Here is a 19,504-nt window from a genome sequence, read left to right as displayed (position 1 = left end):
TCCCCAGAATTAATCGCTCCTCTCTGTTATCTCACATCTTTCTGAGCTGCTGCAGCACCAACAACCACATCCTCTCTCGGATGGAACATCCCCTCTCTCACCTTCCGTCCTGCCTGCTGTGTTAGCACAGTTACTTGCCCTGTTGCTATGGAGGGACTACAAGTTCTGCTTTACCACATCCTTTGCAAGATACAACAGGCGTAGGGGGAGGAGGAAGAGGCTTCGTTTGACACCAGGATGGCAGAGGTGGAGGGTTTGGGGCTCCAGCTGGTTTGGGCTCTGATAAGGAAGGCTCTTTGCTGCAGTGGTAAGAGCAACCCTTGGGGGCAAGACCAGGAGGTTTCTTGCAGGATCACCTGCTCCTGGAATTCCACTGCTTCTGTGGCCTCAGAGCCTTCTGGCTGCTGCAAAAGGAGCAGTTTCACTTCACAGTTTAAGCTGTCAGCAGAGAGAACGAGACGTTGAGACACTGAGAGTGTGTGTGTGTGTGTGTGTGTGTGAATGCCTTGGCAGTCAATGACATGTGTTGTACTCACACTGGGAAGCTTCTCCCCATGAACCACGTGCTGGGTTTTGCAAGGCTTCCATAATAGGTGTTAAAGTGGGTCACCACGGCGGGAGTGTGGCTGTACTCCCAGTGACCTCCCCAGCAGGCAGAGGTGTCCTCTTGCCGACCTGTTGCTCTGAGCTGCTGCCCAGCCCTGCTTTGGGAGCTTCATGTTGGCTTTGCTGCTGTGGGCTCTGTAACCCAGTGCTGTTTTAATCTGGTGTTGCGCACCTTCTCTAGAGGGAGGTTTAACCTTCACCGGTACCAGGCTCACCTCATTCATTAGTGGGGGATGTTCCTGTGTAACTCTGCTGTAGGTTGATCTTTTTGTGAGATGTTGCAATCAAATTGGTTCCCTGTCAGCCCTGATGGTCTGGTTGTACTCCCAGGACTGGCCATGCCTCAGAGCAGCTGGAATATTCATGTTGCTCTCCAGGTGCCGGCCTTTGTGCCAGCTGCTCATGGCTTTTCTCAGAAGTGCTTCTTGTTTGAATTAATTTTATCCAGGTAGAGTTAAGGTATGGTCAAAAACTGCCTGTGGGACAGCACCCTGGATTAATTAACAGGAGGGGTCACTCTTGAGTTTGTGGAAGGTGGTTTTTTGGGGTGGGGATGAGTGTGGTTGGTCCCAGAAGCAATTAAAAGGCTGTGCAAAGGGCCTTGCTATTTTACTGGGGCAATGTTATAGTCTATCCAAATTAAAACTGGCATAAATATTAGAACTTATTTTACTTTCCAGCTTTAGCAAAATGTTGAAGAGGGTAAGCATTTCAAGGCTGAAATATGGCCCAGAAACTGCTTTATTCATAATGTCTATTGCAGTAGGACAATTAGAGGTGAGTTTATTTAGCAACATAAAAGGTATTTCAGCCTGAAATATAGTTTATTTCCACTCTTGGTTTCTGTCAATTCCCCTTCACACAGGTTTGAAATATATTCCGTTTCCTAATGATGCAGAGAAGAATCTTATGTTTCTTTTTGTGATCTCCTACCTAGATCAAGTTCCCAGATGAATGGAAGAGATAGAATAGTTAACCTTGAGGGCTTTATGGAAAAATATGTTTAGGGGATGGCGATGAAAGGAAGATGGAGGTGGACAAGTAAGATGGCTTTTTTTCTCTGGGCTATCTATTGTTCATCTCAAGCAGAAACCATGCCTGTTTAGGCATCCTGGTGAAAGGTCGAGAGGAATTTATTTAATATGTGAAGGGTAAAATGAAATTAGGGATGTGTGGCTGAAGAGGTGATCTGCATGACAAATGCATGTGATCTTAAATAGCTTTGTTAAGAAGAACCGGATGTGTGGGGGAATGGAAGGGTTCACTCAGAAAACAACCAGTGAAGCCACAGCATCGTTTGAGTGTCAACCAGGCAGTGATGGTCTCCCTGCCTCATCCCTCTGTGCTCCATGGTGCTGTGAGTCCTCCTTGTCTCTGCTGCAGGAAGGGAAAGGTTGGTGTCCCATGTACCATATATAATCAGGGATGTTTGTTTAGTGTCATTAACTGAGGGTTTCACTGACTGTTGCTGACAAGTTTTGTGTGGGAAGTTGATTCTCATCAGTAGAGGCTGAGTCAACAGATGCTGAATTGCTTTGGTATTTTCTACTCATCTCTATTTTCTGGAAGGCTCTTGCAGTGGTAGCCTGTATTTTATGCATTTTTTTTTCATTATTAATTTGCCTGGAGACTGTTAGCATTTGCATATAGCTTTATTGTAGGTCTCTGAGGATCTGTGATCTGAATTCCCGTGTATTCTGCCAGCATTGTAGTGCCATATGGGACTCAGCTGAGCCTGTGAAGGGCTCATCATCTTGTTAATTATTTTTATAATTTGAAGTTGTTAAACCATGGAATCTAAAAAAGTAATTTAGAAATTGAACACTGTAATGTATTCTTGATCTTCACTTTAATTCCTTTTTGCCTATGAAAGTGAATGAGGGAGTTTTTTAAAAAAAAGGGATATGGGAGGAGAAGGTATGATAAGAGGTAAAAAGTAGCTATTAATTTTCCTATTACTATTTTTGTTATTAATGAATGTGTGTAAACAAATAATCTTGTGGGGAAACAGAATCAAACTTACTGGGCAATGAAGTAGTAGAAAGTCTTCAAATATTTTTAACGTTCAAGAATCCTGGGTCTTTTCTTGTATTGCTGCATTAGAATTACAGGAGGCATATGCTAATATAAAGGCTTTTCATTTGCTATTAGCATCTGAATTTTCAGCATAGTCTTTCTTCATTATTTGTCTCTGTGTAGTATTATTAATTTCACACTTCTGCACTGTCACCTGTGAAAGCAGCAGAAAGGGTGACAGTGACAGTTTAGCCCAGAGACTGGTACAGTAAATGCTGCCAGCTCAGTCTGCTCTGGGCAGGTTTGACAGGAAGATTTAAATTACAGAATTAATTGGAAAAATTCTCCTAGAATCTAATGTTTTGTTCACAGTTGAAACCAAGTAGAAAACCCAGTTCTTCTGGCCTGGCTGTGTGTTGGAGCTGGACAGGGTGAATCTGGCTGGCTGCAGAGAGACTGATGCTGCAGCTCAAGAGAAAAGTGAGGACATTTCCTTTATTTCAGTCAGTGTTAAGGCTGAAGAAGTCCCTTGGTGGCAAGTGAAGGTCCATCATTGTATCTGAACTACATGGGTTGAACTATTTTGCAATAGATGGAAGGAAGCCTTGTAGAAAGAGGAAGGAATATGTCACTGAGCTGATCTTCAAAGACTTTATTGCTCAATAATTGGTTGTACTCCATGTTATATGGCCAAGAAATGGGAAGAAGGTTTTTCTTTTCTTTAATGGCTAACTTTCCTCTTCCCAAAATACTTCACTTAGCTGGGGAATGTGACTTCAGGAGGGCAATTGAGAAGTGAAGGGGTTTTGACAGTTTAAAGTAACTGTTCAAAAGAAGCAAAGCAAATGGGCAGCACTATTTCCATTTTAAGCATTGTCACAGTAACAAGCATGCAAGCAAATTTCAGAAAGAATGCATGGATGGAAGGTTATTTGGGCAGCAGTAAAAGCACCGGGAGGGAATTAATGGAAATAGAAATGAAGTTAGAAAATGAATTTAGAAACATGCTTTGCCTTAAGGTTAAAATATTCAAAGCATCCTGGGTACTTGGATGTCAAATTTCTGCTCATGTTAATGACTGAAGTTCTACTTCCCTCTTTTGAGCTTCAATTTTTGTGTGTGCTCAAGAACAAGCTGAGCAGTTCGTTTCAAGCAGCAGGGACTCTGCTTTCCCACCTGTGTGAGTCTGGTGGGTCAGCTCCTGTATTCCCTCTCCTCCATCACCTGGGGAAGTGTTTGTAGTGGCACATGTTTCTGGATTTGGGAAGCAGGTGGAACCTGATTAAGGGGGTTAAGTTACAGTTACACAAGCAGTTTAATTACATGGACATTGTGATGGTCAATTAGGAGTCTATTCTATTTAGTAAGCTAATACCACAATAAACATAGGCACTTGAAACTGGGAGAAGATGAGATTTGGCAGTTTGGAAGGACATAGCAACATGAAGGCTGTGGTGGAAGCCTACTGTGATAGAAACTGATTGCCAGTGCTGTATGCCTGCTCACAGAACATTCTTAGTTGTGAACCCATCTCTGAGCCAGAGGAAAGTAGTGAATTCTTCTTGAAAATATTTTGGTGCTTCTCTTTTGGAGAAAACAGGTGTGGTGTGACCTTTTGTTTCTCCCTCACTGTGGTCAAGTGGGAGCATTCTTACTGAACATTGCATCATATTTCTTGCCTTGTTTTCTTGTTGCTAAAGCCCTGTGGAGTTTATTGTTTCCTATGTTCTCCCTGACTGGAAGGGTGAGAATGCTGCAAAAAAACAAACAGAGGAGAGTCTGTGTATTAAAGCTGAAAGCTGAAACAGCAGCTCATGGGGCACCTGAGCCCTTTGCATCTCATGACTGAACCTGCAGAGCTGCTGTGGCACAGTTCACCTGCTAAACCATCCCTGCCATGGCTGATGCACTTTGTGCTGAAAACATGTGTTGTTCTCTTTAGACTCCAGAATAATTGAAGGGGTTTTTTTAAAACTCTAGATTCCTACCAATAATTTTCATTTTTATAATGAACTTGGAGAAAAGTAAATCAATTTCTAAAAATTGTTTTCAGTATTGATTATTTGGAGGCACAATATTATTGTTAACTGCTCTCAAATCTCTTTTTCAGAAGTCCTATTTTACATTGATTACATGTATCCCAATGCTTTGGGATTTCATGAATTGAAGGTTATGCTGTATGATCAACACATTTTGTGTCCTCTGTAATCCTAATGATTCATCAGCTTTAACTCAGAGCCTTTCCTTACCTTCAGTGTCCTTCCAGATGCATGGAACGAGGACAATCTGTGTTGTGTCCCTCTGGCTGCACTGCCCTTCCTTTGGAATCTCGTGCTCAGCCAGTGATGGTGTTGCCAATTTTACTGATTTTTTTTCATCCTCCAGGCACTCAGCAGAGGGAAGGGACAATGGAATGCATGACCCCAGTGTAACACACTGCTGTGGGGTGTTGGCTGCTGGGTGAAATGGCACTTGGGCCAACTCTTCCATGCCCAGAAAAGAACAGAAACTCTTCTCTTTAGCAAATCTGTAGAGTTAAACTTCCCCATGCCTCTCTTCTTAATAGTGGAGGTCAGTGCTTGTACTTTTGAGGTGGTTCTGCCTAGAGCTTGGCATGGGGCAAGTGCCTCATCTCACTTTATAAATAGAAATTCAGCATCTTCCCCAGGCTGATCTGTCCAACAGCTGCACCACCATGTGCTCCTCTTACACTGCTCCTTAGGGAGTTTTATTTCACCAAACTTGGCTTGGTGAGGCCTCAGAAACAGTCCAGCAGGTCCCTCTGTGGGATGCCAGCCCACACCCTGGAGCCATTTCTGGATTTTTATTCAAACTCTGATCTAAATGATGCTCTGAGAATTGATGCAGGGTGGGATGATGGTGGGAGGTTTAGACAAGCCAGCACCAGGGTTGCCTTTTCAGGGTGAACCTGCTCTATCTTGAAATCTGGATTACCTTGAAGGGCAGGATCTCCTTGAAAGGCATTCTTTCCTCTGGGAAACCTTGACCTTTCCTCTTTGGATGGGGTCACAATAGGATAATAAGCTAGTTTCTTGGTACAAATATGATCTATTTGATAAAGGTGGTTAAATTTGCTTACAGGGATTACCCTGAATTTCCCTGAGATTTCCCTTCTCTAATCAGGAGTGTGTGAATCCATGTAGACTTGTGACTAATGGACTTCCCCAGAGGGTATTTATTTTATATGCATGTGTTTATGTTAAATAATGTAAATGGTGGAAGAGTAGGGTGTGGGAGAGCTAGAAGACCTCTTTATCAGAAACCTTAAAAAGGCCATGTTTGCATTACTCTCCTGACTCCAGCATAATCCCAGAGATGGAGAGGTTGTATATTTGAAGCAGAGCTGAAGGTGCTTATCTTGGCTGGCATCAGACTCCAGGCTGAGCTGAGCCCTCTGGCAGGAGGAGGACCCATTGTTACCCCTGATTTTGCCTTCTCAGCTGTGAAACTGTCTGAAATAGAAATTTGTATATACACAAACACGTTTTTAGTCTGTGTATTCCCTTTCTGAAAAATACACACATCCTCTTTCTGAGTGACTGATGCTACACTGGTTCAAGGGTGATTTATATTGCTGGAAGTCAGGCTTTTATTCTGTGTAGTTTGAATTTTTTTACTTCAGTTGCCCTTAAACACGTTCTCGTAGTTTCTGGAGCACTTAGTCCTGGAGCACTTAGCAGTTCTTAACTATTTTTGTAACTTTATACTATTACCTTTTTGCTCTTCTGCCCCCAGTGCCTTCTTAATTGACACAAACTGACATAACCTAAGTTGAAACCTAGTCTGGTTTGGCTGACTCGCTTTGAAATAATACCTGATGTTAAACCAGAGCAAACACGCAATGCCCAAACCCCATGGGTCCTATTCCACCTGTCTCACCTGTGGTTAACTTGCTTCTTGATGGTGTTTTGCAAATTGGTTCTTATTTCTCCCCTTCAAATTACAGTTAAGCAGTTTTATTAGCAGGTTTATTTTCTTTGTTAGCTCCTGTGTACATGACTGTGTGCAATGCTGCAGAGTCCCTCCTGCCACCAGTGTCACTCACTGTCACAGCCAGATGTGCTACAGAGCAGAAAATGGTATTTGATAAAAACAACATATTCACAAACCAGGCTTTGTTGTAGCTTTAAGTTCTTTTTCTGCTCTATGTCTAAAGGGAATGGGCCTGTCTGGATTTTGTAACTCAGTGATAGCTCTGCAAAATGAGTCACAGGGCCAAATATTTTGTAGAGAACCATCACTTGTGTCAGAATCTTGGGTAGTGGCAGCTCATCATTCTACCTAAACCTAGTGCTGTGTGTTGTTTTTTATTAAACATGGTCAATCTAATTTGTAGATTGTACAAACTTACTCTCTATTTTCCTTGTAAACCCTAATGGAACCTGATGCCAAAAAACTTAGGCTGATATTAAAGACCTTGCTTATTTTATATTGTATGTCTGTCAGATAAAGTATTCAATATTTTACACTTTAAAAATTATATTTTGAGTATTGTAGAAGCAGTAACTTCTGCAGAGCTATGTGGAATGATTGTGGAATTTGAGTGTTGTTGAAGTAATCAAATTTTAAATAATAAGGTGATTATAATTGAAATCTGCAGATAGTAATAAACTGGCTTGGATAATTAATTTGGATTTAGAATTGCTTAATTTCTCTTGGCATTTGCAAATCCCAAAATGACTTGTGGAATGTTCTTGATTTTATTGAAAACATCTGTGATTGTTTTTGAGGGCAACAATATTTGAAGAACAAAGTAATATCTGTATATAAATGGAGGTGGACAAGAAATCTTTCAGAAAACATAGCTTATGTCATTTTGGGAGGCATCGTGTCATCTGTTTCAGAATGAAAAAGGCTACAGAGGAATTGAAGTCTGCTCTGTAAAAAGATTAACTGTTCTAAATAACATTTTAAATTCATAGCACTGACAAAGCTGGGCTTTAAATCTACAATTTTCATATGAAAATCAGAATTATTAATTAGGAGTCCAAATTCATGGAACTTCCTTTAGTTCTTCAGAGTAAAACAAAATATCATGAGTATCTATTTCTTATCCTACGTTTAAGTATGTTTTTATATTAGAAGATGGTATTTAATAGAATTGCCAGTATTTATGGAATGAAACTGATTCAGAAATTAATAATAAAGAATGTTATTGAATTGGGCTCATGTTAAAATACAGATTTCTGTTGATTAAAAACCTGTCTCACTATAAAAGCATCTAACTGGTAATGGAAAATATTAACAATATTTTCTGTATGGTGATACTCCCTTTGTAAATCAATTTTAGTTGTCTCTGTGTTCAATTCTTTTGAAGACTAAACTATTTGAGACTAAACTATTATTTTCTTCTTTTTTTTTTTTTTTTTTTTTTTTTATTTGATTCATTGCAGGACCAGTTTGACAACTTAGAAAAACACACGCAGTGGGGTATTGATGTTCTGGAAAAGTACATCAAGTTTGTAAAAGAAAGAACAGAGATTGAACTCAGCTATGCAAAGCAGCTTAGGTAAGTCGATATGTAAAATTCTGGACTTTGAGTTGCATCTCCTCAGAGCCTGTAATCAACCCTAAATTTGCTGTGTCAGTGGTGATTTTGTTTATAATAATGGCTTTTAGAAAGTATCTTTAATTTAGAGATTGGAAAGTAAAAGTTAATTTAAGATCCTGTTGTATTATATCTGCTAGTAATCATATGTTTTGCAAAAAGAGAGGTTGTTGAAGTGGCTCAGCAGCACACTAAGGCTTACTCACAGTTTATGCATGATTAATGGCTCAGGCTTTGAGGACAGCACTGTAATGTTTTCCATGAGATTGGGGCTGCTGTGCAAAAATGCTGAAGGGTTTAGGAATTCAACAGAATAATGATCATTTGTTAGGCGATGTTTAGGTTTTCTTTTCCTAAGACAGGCCCTTCTGAAATGGCCAAGGGGAGGAACTGCAGGTCAGAAAGTCAGCCCCAGCCCTTGGTAATTTTTCCTATGTAGTTAAGAAGGTTACAGCCTGAGATTTGAATTACAGTTTTGTAATCTTTTGAGGTGTCTCTGGATCAGAGCAGAGATCTTTGTGAATTAATCTCAAATAATTCCTGCTGGGTACTTTCTACATGTCCATGCCTGGTTTGATTGTACACAGAGATGAGTGTGTGCGAACCAGCTACAGAAAACAAATCTTCCTTGAGGTCAGAAGGGAAAAAGTGCTAAGAACCCTCCCACAGGAGTAGATATCACCTTGCATTTCCCAGTAAGGCAGAAAAAACTGAGAAGTGATGGAGGTTAGAAGGGAGTGAAGCACATGGGGGGTCTGTCCTGCTTCTGCCTGTGGAACAACATTATTGGCAGCCACCAGTGACCAGTGCTAAACTGGAAGGGCTGGAGTTAAATGGGAAGAGGAGAGCAGTGAACTGCTCCAGTGAACTCACCTTTTATTTGGATGGTGATAATAAATCTTGGGAACGCCTTCCATCTTCTCAGATTTTAAAGAGATGGGAACTGAGGTTTCAGTTGATCTGTGTATCTAACACAGTGTCTATTAAAAAAAAATCACCCAGAATTTGCTTGTGTTTGAGTGGATTTGAGATGCACAGTGGCCTGTGATTATTGAGGAGCTGATAGTAGATAAATCCCCACCTTGATGATTGTGTGCTGTCCCAGGGGAATGCCAGGAGGGTTCCCCAGGGTTTCTACTACAGACAAGCAGGAAATAGAAAATGACTCGTGCAGGAACAAATTGCTCACATCCTATGGAGAGGAGCAGAGATTGAATTACAGAGGCAAAATGAGCTGGAACAAAGAGAATGTGACTGGACTGGGAAAGCCCAGCAGAGTATCTGGGTGAGCTGGCCTGTCTTAGGCACAATCCTACACTAGACTCACTGGAGTATTCAGGATGACAAATTCCAGGTATAAAGAGCTTAGTTATTAAAATAAATACACAAAGAACATGTAAACAAAAGTGAAAGACTGTTTTACCTGTGACCGTGTAAAAACTGTGAATTCCTGAGCTTTATTTCTTATTCTGTCCTAGACTTCACAAAAAAAATATGGTCAGTTTGTTTCTTACCTCTGTATTTTTTATGGTTTGGGGACAAATACGTCTGTCCCCAAGGAGCTCTTAAACACAGGGCTGCTTGCAGGCACCTTAGAAGTATAAAAGAAAGAAACCAAAAATGTAGACTTGTCAAGTGCTGAGGTAAAACAGTGCTAGACATTAAAAAAAGAAAAATAAATCATGCATCTGCTTTTATTAAATAAGTGTCCTTAAGCCTGGTGCAAACCTTTTTTGTACCAGATCCATTTGATGTAAAAGGGCTGCATCACATCACTGCATGTCATAACATGCAGAAAATTCTATTACAAAGGGGCAGGCTAACTCAAGGTACTCCTGTGGATGTAACTCTATTTTGTTTATAGTGTAAGTAAAGCTGCTGAAATTTATTTCCTTCTGTCCCTAACTAGCTCTTTCTCCTCTCTGACTACCTACATCTCAGCCTGGTCATCTATTGAAGTTAAATTTTCTTCTGTTTAAAAATGTTTATTTTTTTCCTCTTTATGATTCTTCAAATATATATTTAATATTTTAGGTTAGACTTACATGCCATTTACAATTAGCCTGGTGGTTTGAGAGCCCATTTCAGATCTGATATGGTTATATTCTTAATTGTTTTATGTTATATTTATTGCATCATTAAGGTAGGCTGGGAGGGAAGGGATGTAGAAATGATGGTAGAATGCTTATTTTAAGTATTTTAACTTCCATGGAACACTGATGTGTTGGATGCTGTGCTCCCAGTGCTGAGGTGGTGTGTCCTTGTCTCTTCCCTTGCAACACATGCACTCAGAGCATCACAAAGGGTGTCAAAACCCTTGCCTAATGTGATGATGGATAGATAGCCTCGAGGAAAATCTGTTGGAAGAAATGCTTCAGGTGTCAGGATAATCTGAGAACCAGAACCCCTGATGTCTGACATCTCTTTCTCTCGCATTTGTCACCCAGGTTGAAATAAGGGAGCAGAGAAATAAGCTGGAAAGGCAGAAAAAATGAAGCAGAGTGAAAGGCAAATAGAAACACTCATAGGGGCGAGTGCTCAGGGTGGCACAGAATCTTTCTAGAGCTGGTGTTTTACTGCTGGTCTTTATTATGTGTCAGCTCTCTCTCCAATCACTGTTAGCACTGAAGGTGCCACTGTCACTGCTTCCTGAGCCTGGGCAGTGCTGGTGTGACACTGCACCAGGGCATGATGAACTCCAGCAATAATTCTGGGTTCATTATCACCTGTGGGGGTTTTTGTGTGAACCTGGTTGAACCCCATCATCTGATTTTAGAAAAGGAAAAAAAAAAAAATAGAGTACTTCAACATATAGACTCAGTTTGTGTGTTGTGTAAATTGCATAGAAGATAATGAAGTGTTTAACCCAGATGCTAATCCTTGGTAAGTGGTTTTTGTCTGTGAAAGCAGATTGTGGAGTTTTTTGGGGATTTTTTTTTTGCCTCAGCTCTGTAGCATTTCTGCACCTTTAAAGATTCACAGGAAGCCAGTTGCTGTGTGTGTCAGAATTAATTGGGCAGAGTGACAGTGAAGGGAGATGGAGTTTTGACTGTGTGAAAATGCCTTATTACTGTAGCCTTCTGTGCTTGTTTTCTTGTGGTTTTTCCTTTTCCCTTCCAGCTGGTGCACGAAAGGAGGCATTCCCATGGCATACAAAGGGTGCTGCAAGATTTATTTCCATCATGCAGAACAGTTTGCAGAGTTCTTCCCATGCTGGTGTTTGGTGGAAGCTGCAGAACTAGAGAAGTTCATTTTTTCAGAGCATATTCTTGGAGAGAAGGCACAGACTGAGAGGGAGATACTCATTTGGATCCCTTCCAGTCAAGATACTTAAATTTTGAGGAACACATGTTTGTCTGTGCAAATTTGCCAGCATTCTGGCTACTCCTCTTTTGGGGCAGATGCTCCTTAATTCCTCAAGGAGAACAAAAGGAATAAGAAATGTGAGATGGGGGGCCCTGCTGTCTCCAAGTCAGCAGTAAAATCAGCATCAGCAGGGAATGGGTTACACCTCTGAAAAAGCAGTTTCTTTACAACTTGATGTATTCTGGGACTTCTCCAAAGGGTTTGGCATGGATAAGTTGATAAAACTGAGTCCTCCTTCGGACTACAATTCCATCAATACTCCTTGTGTGCTGTTCTTCATCGCTGAAACAACCTTGTAAAACTGAACCAAATGGCTTCCCTTTCACAATAGGGTGAGAGGCTGCCAGAGGGAACAGAGTAATAGGGCTCAGTTTAGGACAGAGGAGTGCTGGAAATGCCTCAAAATAGCTCTGTGAGATTGGTCAGCTGTATGGTGTGCTCTGGTTAAAGGGTGTACTGTGCTGCAGTGCCCTGTGCATCCTCATGCTGATACCACAAAGGTGCACTGAGGGGCAGGTGGGCAGCACACCTCCACAAATCCCTGGATTTGCTGCTGATGAGAAGCTTGTGAGGCAATGAAAACCATACAATTACTGTCAGATGTGCTCACAGCAATGTTCAGGTTTCTTATTTGAGATACAATCACTCCAAGGGCATATTGGTGTTTTAAAATTAAAACAGTAGTTGGCTGGGGGATAATGAGATGCAATCATCTGTGCTAATTAGGATAATCAAATGTCACACTTCCCCCAGCATTAGTTGATAATCACAAAATTATCTCCTTTTTGCTATCTCAGGGCAGCTTCCCACAGCTTTATGAAGGTTTTTTTGCCTTCTAATCATCCTGCTAAAGTCAGGCAAACCTGCCTGGCTAAGGGTGTCATCTGCTGCTTCAGATCTCCCTTTCCTGGGATGACTCCTACTCTAAAAGAATCTCTCCTCTAGATCAGGTGAAGGAGTTCTGTGCATCAGCAGAGCCACAGCCCTGGTGTATTGACTTCATGACCTTAATTCAGCAACCTCTTGGGTTCAGAATCTGCTACTTTGTTGTAGTTACAGACTGGAGCACTGTGCAGCCTGTTTTAGAGCCTGATTGCTTCAGGAAAGTGTCTGCTCACTGCAGACAAAAACTCCAGCCTCACATAATGTGTGTGCATCTAAAGATCATCAGTAAGCTTCAAGGGATATTTTAAAATTTTATATTTCTGTATTTTTAATTTTAGGAATCTTTCAAAGAAATACCAACCCAAGAAGAACTCCAAGGAGGAGGAAGAATACAGGTATGTTCATGATCCCCTTCTGGGTGAGCATGACCTGATGGAGGAATGGAAAAGTTTGGGTCATCACCTAGAATTTACTTTGTAAACCCAAGATTTTAAAGTCAAGTGTAAGAATACAGACGTCACAGATGCAGAAACAGACTTATGTGGTGGATTCTAAGGAGTGGATTTGGCCTGTAACTTCTCAGTTCCCTTATGTTGCAGTTTCTGGATGCCTGTGTTGGGGTTTTTGTTTCATTAGTTTTTTTAATGTGCCTTAAAACCTTCAAGCCAGACTGATTCTGGCTCTTTGAAGTGAATGACCAAATTCATATCTGCTTTCAGCAGGAGCAGACAGTTGTTAATTTTAGCATGAAACCCAAGCACTCTGTGTAAGTATTAAATTACTCAAACAGGCTGACAACACAGATTAGTAACTTACAAAAGGGGTTATGTTCTAACACTGCAGTGGCTCCTGCAGAGCAGAGTGGAGGATGAGGTTTGTACTCCCAGTATCCCCAGGCTTGCTGCTCTTGAAGGATGTGGCACAGCCTCACCTGTCTGCTTTTGATTCACCTGCTCACTCCTGTGTCCCCATGGCAGGGGGTTGATGTTCTGCTTGCAGGCAGCAGCAGAGAGCTCAGCTCCTTCTCTGAGACACCACAGGTCCCTAAGAACACTCCTGCCTTTGGGATGAATAAAGATATTCTTTAAGAAGGAGAACTTTCTAGAAGATGTGCTTCCCAGCAGACTCTAAAGCTAGAACTTTTACCCTTAGAGCACTGTGACCCTGGAGTTTCTCAATGTCTGTGTTTTGTAATGCAGCTCTGAAGGAAGGCATGGCAGGGGCTGACCCTCAGCCTGGTGTTTCAGGAGGCTGCTCAGCCTCTGGAGAGCCCAGCAGCAGCCTCAAACCATTGACTTTAAAATTTGACATGTTTCAAAAGAGCTTGGATATGGGTCCAGCTGGATGATTATATTAATACAGATTTTTGGGTCAGCCCCCCCAGCTGCTCTATACAGCTACTCCAGTGGCTTGTGTAACAGAGATAACAGCCTTTTTGCTTGCTTTTTAATTTATTTTTAGTAACATTGTTTGGGAATCAGTTATTTATGCTATTGTTTCCTGAGATACTGGTATTTACACAAGGAAGATTATGTTACCAGTACAGTGGCTGTTTTGGTCAGTGCCCAGGATTAGGAATAAATCTGCCTTTGGATAGCTCTACCATAAATGGGTATTTTGAGTTTATCACAATGAATTTTGACACATCCTTCATTGCTGAAAAAAGGCTATCAGAGTTAAATGATTCTATGTGATGTGGCACAGAAAATCCTGCGTATCCTTTGCCCTTTATTAATACAGTGTTCACCTCAGTGTAGTTATTTCATGTCTCAAAACAATGTCTGGGGATTTGTCATATGACCTTTGGGTGCCTCAGATGCTGCTTGGAGACAACCTGGCTAAAAATCAGCTTTTTCAAGCTCATTGTCAGTCTCTAGTTCTATGCCTTTTATATTTAGGATTTTTTTGCAACTGGGATTTCTCTCATTTCGCATCTTGACTGTAGATGTTTCTGTTTGTATTGGATTATATTTTTAGTCCCTTTTTTAGTTTCTCTTGTTTTTAATTTCATCTGATGCCTTTTTCATCTCTACTTTTATCACTCCTCTAAATATCTCAATCTTTGCTTTGATTTTTCAGTTTTAGGTAATGTTATCCGTGCAGGCCACTACTCTTTTAGAGTAATAATAACAACAATAATAGTTTTTCTAGTATGTTGTAGTGTCTTGCTGCTGGCTTCCAGCTGCCCAGCACAGCCAGCTGGGCTATTTAAATGAAGCTCTGTTGGCACTGGGCTGAATATACCAGTGACATAATCTGCTGTTTCAAAATTTGTGTGTACAGATGTTTCTTCTTTTCAATAATACATGGAATGCTGTATAGCAGATTATCTGGTATGAAAAATAAACCTTATGATGGAAGATACTAAAAAATATGGGTAGACAATGAACACTTGGTTGGTAAACTCGCTACTTATTTGAAAACTTTATAAACTATATCTGATTTAAATCAAATTTACACTATGAAAAACTTTCTTTTCTAGGCTTTGCTGGCCAAAATTTTGCTTGCTTAGACAGGATTTTGCCAGGTAGGACATACTGATGACCCTGTGCACTGAACTGTAGGACTTGAGAGAGTGTAACTAGAAATGTTTGGTGAATAGAGATTAGAGAACTGAAGCCCCAGAGCTGTGCTGATAAAGAACCTGGCACTCTAAAGTGGTGATATTTTAAGAGCCAGTGTCAAACTGTCTGAATTGAGATAGTTTTATCAGAGAACTGTCAGTGTGTGGGATAGGCTTCCTTTGGAGAAATTCCTTCCAGTGAATCTGTGCTAATTCATAGCAATGCTGAGTGCTTAAGCAGGATCCCACCTCCCTTTGCAGTGTCTCTGAAAAGAAAGGGACTAAAGCAAAATGCACTTCTGTCCTTTGCAGGTACACATCAACTAGAGCCTTCCTAGCCACTTTAAATGAAATGAATGACTATGCTGGACAGCACGAGGTCATTTCAGAGAACATGACCTCTCTGATCACTGGAGAGTTAACACGCTACGTGCAGGAGCTGAAACAGGAGAGGAAATCGGTAATCAATCCTTTTTTATTTATTATTCACAATGAATTGCTATCTAAGACAGCTAATTAGTGGTAGTGGAGTTCAATGTTAAGTGAGATTTATTTGTAGTTAATAAAGATGAGCTGTGCTAATGAACCAAGCATTAAAGAAGTGGGTTATGTGGCCTGGCCAAGTCGCTGAACCGTTTGAATCAAACGTTATAAAATCAGACAGCAATGCCTGCAGGAGAATCCCTGCTAAATAAGGTCAGGGATCCATCTGTGCTTAAGGCTCTGTTAGCCAAAAGCTTGCTTAAGGAAGAGTCCAGCAGTGCTGTGTGTAGCTTGAAATAAACAGAGGAACTGCAGTGCTGAGGTTGATTGAGAGAATTATTTGGATTTTGATTCATATTTTTATCCTTTACAGCCAGATCTGGTGAATGGGACTATGTAAAAAAAAGTTATTCTAATAAGAAATAGGGGGGTTTTTCTTGTTTGGTGAAGGTGGGGAATGTGGTTTTCAACCTGTTGTCCTTCAAGACTGATAGAATTAATAGCTTTATGTTAGTGCTCTGTTTCAGCTGGTACTTTAGGGACCTATGTGCCTGCTACAGTGAATGTTCAAAACTGATTAATTTGCACATCACCAGCTCTGAAAAATGGTTAGTTAAGATGTGATTTCCTTCTTCGCCTTGAATCCTTTTATCTCCTGTATGTGTGAGCATAGAAGATGGATTCTAAGCACTACAAATACTCACAGAGCATAAAATGACTAAGCAAAGTGCAAAGGGAACATCATGGCATTACATTTCATTTCCAAACTGTTGGTCTATTTTGGAAAGTGCAAAAATACTCCTGCAGAACTCATACATTTATATATAGTCCCACTAAACACTAAGCATGTGTTGAGGTGCTGTCTGGGATCAGAGCTCTGGAAATCACCACCTTTTCCTAAGTATAGCATTAGAATGATAATTCTGTCAACAGAGGAAAAGAATACATAGACATACCTTGACTCTGCAGAATGGTGTGTAATCTTTCAGGGGCAGCATAAAGGATGTTTTACATATAGCTGTGATGAGAATATTTTCTCAGCCCCTGTGGGACCTTGAATCTAGTGTGGATCTGGGCAAAAAGGAGAAAAAAAGAAAAAACAACATTCTAGTGTGGCATTCTTCTGTCAGCTCTAATGTTTTTACCATTTTTTTTCAATTACGTGGGCATATAAATTGATTGGAATATCTATTAGACATTTTAAGTACCATGGAAGAGGGCTTGCAATATTTCTTGTAAAGAATTTGAGCAGTAACTATAGATTTTTTGTTTTGTTTGTAAATTTTCTAGTAAATATGGCTCATAGAAGTAATGGGTGAATGACAGAAAAATTAGTTTAATATTGATCTAGTGATAAGAACATGAGAACAGCAAAAAGAAAACAAAAAGCATCCTGCTGTTGCTGATAATTACTGGCCTTTAACAGAAAACAGTTGTCAGTCACATTTGTTTTGTTCTTGCAACATAAATAGAAGCTTATATGAATTAGGAATCCATGTCTGGTTCCTGTAGATTTCTCATTTATGAGAAAACAGTGTTGAAAAGGAAACTGTTCCCGCCCTCAGGCATTTTTCATACCTAGCCTCACTTCATCCTGTAAAAGCATTGATCCTGCTGAGATCTGCAAGAGGGGAGGGTGGTTGTTTTGTAAATATCACAGAGCTGCAGCTTAGGCAAAACCTTTTATTATATCAATTAATGAATGACTTGGTATTTCCAGAAATTTTGTTGCTAGAGTTCTCGTTCCTGCTGCTTGTTCGACATCAACTGCTGTGCTTCAGATCCAAAGAATCATTTGGATGAGCCACTCCTGGGGCTGGGTCTGTGTGTAGGAGCTGGGAGACCCGCATTCTTGTCCACTGAGTCTTGAATTAAGTCATTCAAGTGTCCAAATACCTGTAAAATGGCACAAATTTCTAATGATTTCAGCATGGCTGTGGTAGATAAGCACCTTTGCTCTTTTGGTTGTACTTTCCCACCTGGAAGATGGAAATGATACACAGAGGTATCATAACTATAAATGTGTGAAAGATAAACTCAAGTCCAGCAGAAAGTGGTCAGGCAAATCAGAATGGGGTCGGAAGGGACCTTAGATCTCATCTCATTGTTCCCCTGCCATGGGCAGGGATAACTTGACCAGCCTGCACAAAGCCCTGGCCAACCTGGCCCTGGGCACTTCCAGGGATGGGGCAGCTCCAGCATCTCTGGGCAACCTGAGTCAGGGCCTCAACACCTCCACAGGGAAGAATTTTTTCAAATATCTCTAAATCCATATTCTAAAACACTTCTCTAAATACAACCTCTGATGCACAAGAGTGTATGCGGGAGTTGTGGGCAGTGAGTGTGGCTGGTGATCTTTAAACATGTGGGAGCTGGTGCCTGCTCTGTTTTCATGCTCATTTAGCTCTATTGATTCAAGTGGAATTACACCAGCAGATGATCAGGGTCACACAGTAGCAAATCACTTCTTGGGTTTTCCTTGATAAGTGCAAGCCCCTGGCCTGTAAGTGGTGTAGAACTGATACTGTATCATGCCTTGCATTGGTTTTATGCTGGATGAAATTCATTTGACATGCAAATTGTATATATGTTGGGTTTGTTTGGCTCCCTGAAAGGTGTGCTTGATGGCTGCCTATGTCATGTTTTCTCTATAAAAGATAGTTTCTATTGGTGAAAATAAGGAAAGAAGCAACTAATCAAAACCAGGCAGGACAAGTGTGCAGGTTGGACAAGTGGGATGATGTGCAAGGTCAGTGGTTTGGAGCTATTGTTCAAAAGACAGGTACCTCCTTTGTCCTCTGGTCTGATTCAGAGCTTGGGAGATTTCTGCATTACCTTTACATTTTATCAGATCCTGTGCTTTGTTGCATGATGGCTTTTGACCATGTGGTAGTTTGACAAAAAGTGGTTACAAAAAATCAGGCAACAGCTCCTTGTGTGAAACTTGAATACTTTTAGCAACAAAGGTGAATCAATGACTTTATCATATTGCACATTCCTCTTCCATAGGATTACTCTCAATGTTGTCACTGTACCAAATGAGCTGTTTTGCCCTTAGTCACTGAAGTCAGGTACACGCCCTGCTTGTTTTTCATGCAGTGAGAGAGAGAACTCCTTGTGTTTTCAGTTCTTCCCAGCTGCCCAGTGAAGTGAAACTCTTTATAGTGCAGTTCCTCACTTGAACTTCTTGTATTCTCTTGATCTTACTGTGTCCATGGTCTCCCAGAAGAAATTCTCATCCTCAGGGTCCTTGTTAGCTGCTTAAAAGCTCAAATTTCAGTTCTGTGTAGTGTGAAGGGCATGCCCCATCCATATTCCTCTTGAGGTTATTGAGGTTAGATGCCTGTGACTGGATTCCCCTTTGCTGTGGGAAGATGTCACCAAGTACACAAATGAGGTGGGAATCTTCTCTGAGTGGTTCAGGACAAGAATTTGCTTCTGCAGTCATGCTTCATGTCACCCAGTGTCATCAAAGCCTTACTTTGGGGGTAGCCCTCGAAGGTGTCAAGTTTGAGCTAGAGGACCTGCAGTATTACAAAATTGGGGTCTTAATCTTGTCCATCTTTGACAAAAGGAAAGGTGGTGGTCCTGTCACATCAAGAGGAATGTTTGGACTTTACTTCACAAGCACTGACATGTAATACACTTCAAAGTTGGAAATGTCCTGAGCCAACCATGGAAAATTTCTGTTTGTTGGCTTATTTTTTTCCTTAATGTTTCACAGGGCATAGCTTGATTTATAGATCCAGCTCTGGCTGAGGAAACCCTTCAATTTTGTAATTTGGATAGAAATTCAAGAATTATTTCCTGGGGCCATTCTGATTTAGATCTCTGGTCACAAACTAGATCTGACTCATGGCCTGCTCTGGCAGAAGCTGTGCTAAAAATGTGTTTGGGAGTCGTGAACTATCCCTCTTATTACAGCTGCTGCTCTCACCTCTACCTCCACCTCCCCTTGGGGCTGGACTGGCTCCATACAATTGAGCATGAAAGTCAAGTAGAAGCCGAGGGCTTTG

At 40.9% G+C, this 19,504-nt stretch overlaps 1 protein-coding gene across 50 annotated transcripts in view; it reads left to right on the top strand.

Annotated features, from left to right (window-relative positions):
• Positions 1–19,504, top strand: part of FNBP1 (formin binding protein 1) — a 93,350-nt gene that overhangs the window by 21,445 nt on the left and 52,401 nt on the right. For 15 of the 50 annotated variants that reach the window (XM_086858126.1, XM_086858139.1, XM_086858132.1 and 12 more), the window contains exons 2-4: positions 8,037–8,152; positions 12,781–12,837; positions 15,318–15,465. In XM_086858126.1, the coding sequence (XP_086714252.1) occupies positions 8,037–8,152; positions 12,781–12,837; positions 15,318–15,465 (321 nt within the window). Of the gene's footprint in view, positions 1–1,875; positions 2,000–8,036; positions 8,153–12,780; positions 12,838–14,924; positions 14,970–15,317; positions 15,466–19,504 lie in introns of those variants that run through there. The other 35 variants (XM_086858140.1, XM_086858138.1, XM_086858110.1 and 32 more) reach the window with 4 other exon arrangements.

Source organism: Cyanistes caeruleus, chromosome 20 (genome assembly GCF_971803275.1).
Source record: "Cyanistes caeruleus chromosome 20, bCyaCae1.hap1.1, whole genome shotgun sequence".
NCBI classification, from domain to species: domain Eukaryota; kingdom Metazoa; phylum Chordata; class Aves; order Passeriformes; family Paridae; genus Cyanistes; species Cyanistes caeruleus.
The sequence above is the reverse complement of the archived record's forward strand: the minus strand, read 5'-3'. Positions and strand labels throughout refer to the sequence as shown.